The sequence below is a fragment of the Aplysia californica genome, unplaced genomic scaffold (genome assembly GCF_000002075.1).
Source record: "Aplysia californica isolate F4 #8 unplaced genomic scaffold, AplCal3.0 scaffold00835, whole genome shotgun sequence".
Taxonomy (NCBI): Eukaryota; Metazoa; Mollusca; class Gastropoda; order Aplysiida; family Aplysiidae; genus Aplysia; species Aplysia californica.
Window position 1 is genome coordinate 80,758 of NW_004798105.1, and position 4,612 is coordinate 85,369.

The 4,612-nt window shown below is 44.9% G+C and overlaps 1 protein-coding gene across 1 annotated transcript in view; it reads right to left on the reverse strand.

The window, feature by feature from the left end:
- Positions 1 to 4,612, reverse strand: part of LOC101855148 (regulator of G-protein signaling 22) — a gene marked incomplete at its 5' end in the record, with an annotated part of 36,788 nt that overhangs the window by 14,567 nt on the left and 17,609 nt on the right. Inside the window, 2 exon segments of the mRNA XM_005109960.3 lie at positions 801 to 983; positions 4,262 to 4,324. Coding sequence (XP_005110017.3) covers positions 801 to 983; positions 4,262 to 4,324 — 246 coding nt within the window.

The following is a 4,612-nucleotide window of genomic DNA, read 5'->3' on the forward strand; positions in this document are numbered from 1 at the left end:
GGGGTGTTGAACCAGAGAGTTTCAGAGGTTTACACAAAGACTTCAGATGAAAAGAGCTGAGTCAGAGCACAGAACTCCAGAACCAACGAAGACTAGATATATATAATATATCACCTTTATGTTCTCTACACAATGACAATGACAGCAACGCAATAGTTAGCTATGGTACCATGGATAAATCCTTGAGGCAGCACTGGCTGTAGTAGATATATATTATGATGACGCAGTAATAACATGATCAAGTCTGACCATGACTGACGACGCATCGCCAAAATGTTCGTCATTAGCTAGACAGGAACCAAAACATCCCCAGCGTAAGATAAACTAACCACTGGGTAAATCCCTGGAGGGACAAGCGCTGAGATTAGGGGAGTTAATGGAAAGGCAACGTTACGTTACAGGAAGTTACTGTCGAGTTCTTACATTGCTCTTATTAGTGGGTGGTCGGAGGACGCCACTGGTATGTCCTACTTCATTACTTTCCCTCTGTTGTTTCTGTCTGTATCTTACTTTTCCCCAGCCCCTAATGACCATTATTTTGTTGATGTGCTTCTCTGTTCACTCACCAACAGCTGTAACGTATGGGCTGTTAATTTTGTGAGTCTGTAAAATAGCCTGTACAATACAAACCCAGAATCGTACACACATTCTTGCACAATCTTCTCTTTCTCTCCCCCACCCCCACCCCTCTCTCCATCTCTCTTTCTCTCTCTCTCTCTCTCTCTCTCTCTCTCTCTCTCTCTCTCTCTCTCTCTCTTTTTTTCTTTCTTTCTCCCTCTCACCCTCACACTCTCACTCACCATGAGGTTGTAGAAGGAACTAGACTCCAGAAGGCCCGGCTCAACTGTCACCTGCTCCCTCAGCTCGCTCAGGTAGTCGGAGTAGGAGAAGGAGATCTTGTCTCCCTTGTCCTCTTCCTCGAACAGGTCCTCCGGCAGTTGGTCCTGCTCTCCCAGTCCCAGCTCCAGACGTAACATCCGCTCCTGTACACACACACACAAACACACAAGTAAACACACAGACATACAAGTAAACACACCAACACACAAGTAAACACACAAGTAAACACACAAATAAACACACAAACACACAAATAAACACACAAACAGGTCTTCCGGCAGTTGGTCCTGCTCTCCCAGTCCCAGCTCTGGAGTAACAACCGCTCCTGTACAAACACACACACACACACACACACACACACACACAAACACAAACACACAAGTAAACACACACACAAACACACAAGTAAACACACAAAAACACAAGTAAACATACAAAAACACAAATAAAGACACAAACACGTCAGGGTAATTGATACACACACAGACAGAAACTCACACGTGAACACATCAGCAAGTCCTATGAAGCCTGTGTGCCGTTTGGTCAAAACATCACAACATTACTTAAGATCGACCTACAGCTACAACCAATGAAGAAGTCTTTGTTGAAGCAAATTGCAGACGACAGCTTATGACGAGCATACGAATGCAACAGGCAAATTTCATTGAACACACAATGTGGAAAGAAGCATTGGAGAATATTGTAACAGGCAAGTTTGATGGAAAGAGAGGCAGAAGCAGACAGAGGGAAAAGATACTGGACAAGTTGACAAAATGGTTGGGAGCAGCAAGAACAACAGACACCATTGCTGCAACGCAAGACAGAGTGAAGTGGAGGTCCATGATCGCCCACGCCAGTCGGCAAGGCACCGGATAACTGACAGCTACAATCGTTATCAAAACATTACTTTAGATCTACCTACAGTTACCATCATCAAAACATTACGTTAGATCTACCAACAGCTACCATCAACAAAACATTACTTTAGATCTACCTACAGTTACCATCATCAAAACATTACTTTAGATCTACCTACATTTACCATCAACAAAACATTACTTTAGATCTACCTACAGTTACAACCATCATTAAAACATTACTTCAGATCTACCAACATCTATCATCAGCAAAACAATTACTTTAGATCTACCTACAGTTACAACCTTCATCAAAACATTACTTTAGATCTACCAACATCTACCATCAATAAAACATTACTTTAGATCTACCTACATCTACCATCAACAAAACATCACATTAGATCTACCTACAGTTACAACCATCATCAAAACATTACTTTAGATCAACCAACATCTACCATCATCAAAACATTACTTTAGACCAACCTACAGTTACAACCATCATCAAAACATTACTTTAGATCTACCTACAGCTACAACCATCAAACATTACTTTAGATCTACCAACATCTACCATCAACAAAACATTACTTTAGATCTACCAACATCTACCATCAACAAAACTTCACATTAGATCTACCTACAGCTACAACCATCACCACAAGATCAGCCACACAGAAGCCGAGAGTAAACAGAAGCATCCTGACAGGGCCACGCCTACATAGTGCCAGGACAAGCTGGCCAGGTTTGGACGCATACGTAGACTAACAATGAATGTATTTGTGGAACACACTGACACAATTAATGGAAGTTAGTTTTAGTAAAGGTTTTACGGCGCCCGCAACTGCATAAGGTCATATGAGCGCCAAGGGGTGGAAGTCAACAAAAAAGTCCTTACAGGGAATCAGACTTTCTCTGCTCAACAATCAATGTTTTGGACGCATACATAGACTAACGATAAATGTCCCCATTATGAGGAACACACAGACACAGGCATGGGTTAAGATGCATACATAGACTAACGATGAATGCCCTCACTGTGTGTCTACATGATATCGCCGCTCTATTCCTGTCTACCATAATAACACAGCACAGAAGACAGACATGGATGAAGCAAACAACACGTTAATAAACGGAAGCAGCACAGGCAAATGAGCGCAACGTTCTACAGTAGACTGGAAATGGGTGTGTGACGTCATCAAAATATGGGATTTGAGAGAATAGACACCCGGATAAAATATTGATATAGCATAAGCAAGGTCAGTCACTGTTGATGAAGAGAAAGAATAAAACAAAGCGAGTACAATAGGGACACACTGATCAAACGCAAGCAAGCATTGGGAATACCGAAAGTAAAATAGCACAGTAGTACAAATCATGGGCGGGCTCAGTACGCTTCAAATTCCACAGGGGAGAGACAGAAGGAGAGAGAAAGATAGACCTCAAACTCAACAGGAGAGAGACTGAAGGAGAGAGAAAGACAGACCTCAAACTCTACAGGAGAGAGGAAGAAGGAGTAGGGAGAAAGTTTTAAAACTCCACAGGAGAGAGAACAAAGGAGTAGGGAGAAAGTTTTCAAAGTCCACCCACAGGACAACACACAAACACAACGTCTAAAGCATTGGCACCACACCCGGGGAATACAAGGCCAAATCACAAGGTCTAAGTACGAGGTCAAAGTACAAGGTCACAGTACAAGGTCACAGCACAAGTTCAAAGTACGCAAATAAAGTTAGCACAACACCTGCTTGACAAGCACAATGTCAAGGTCATAGCAAAGAGCGGAAAAGCCTCAAATTTTGCTCACACCTATCCATATACCGCTACACACACGCGCACACAAACAACGCACACATAAACACACGCGCTCACACAAATACAGGTAAACACGACACGTACTCACACATGCACGCACACACAAACAACAAACACACAAACACACGCGCACACACAAATACAGGCAAACACACGCACACACGCACGCCCACACACACACACACACACACACACACACACACACACACACAAACAGCGCACTCACACTAAAACGCAGAGAAAAGCCGGCTAATGACCCACAGCCAAGATTCACAATTGTACACAGCCAAATCTCCAGTAGTTATGTCAAAGCTGAGTCTACTCGCTACATGCGTGTGCGGGTGGGATTATGGGCTCTAGAGGCGTGTCCAGTGTGCGTGTGGGCGGGGCTATAAGCTATAGAGGCGTGTCCAGTGTGTATGTGGGCGGGGCTTTGGGCTATAGAGGCGTGTCCAGTGTGTGTGGGCGAGGGCTATGGGCGATAGAGGCGAGTCCAGTGTGGGTGTGGGCTGGGCTATAGGCTATAGCCTATAGAGGAATGTCCAGTGTGTGTGGGGGCGGGGCTGTGGGCCATAGAGGCGTGTCCAGTGTCCGTGTGGAGGGCCTATGGGCAATAGAGGCGTGTCCAATGTATATGTGGGCGGGGCTGCGGGCAAAAGAGGCGTGTCAGTGTATATGTGGGCGGGGCTATAGGCGATAGAAGCGTGTCCAGCGTGTGTGTGGGCGGGGCTATGTAAGCGTATTACCTTGAAGGCCACACCTACGGAGACCTTCTTACCGGCCCGCGGCAACAGAGTATCCGCCTCCTCCTGCGTGTCAACACATAACTGAAGGGTCAGTCTGAGCCACGATTTTACGGCACTCCCAGCACAGATAGGTCGTGCAAGTGCCGGGGATTAGAGGCGTTACTAGAGAGTAGCACACACAGAAAAGGAGGAGCAGAGATAGGGACGGTAGATGTTTGATAGGAAAGAAGGAGCAATCTACAACAGAGCACCCGCCAACCACACCCACCCCAACACATTCAAGCAAGTGAGAAACATGAAAATAATGTGAACAAATTACAGCAAACACTTATCTACAACAATCCAGAGGGG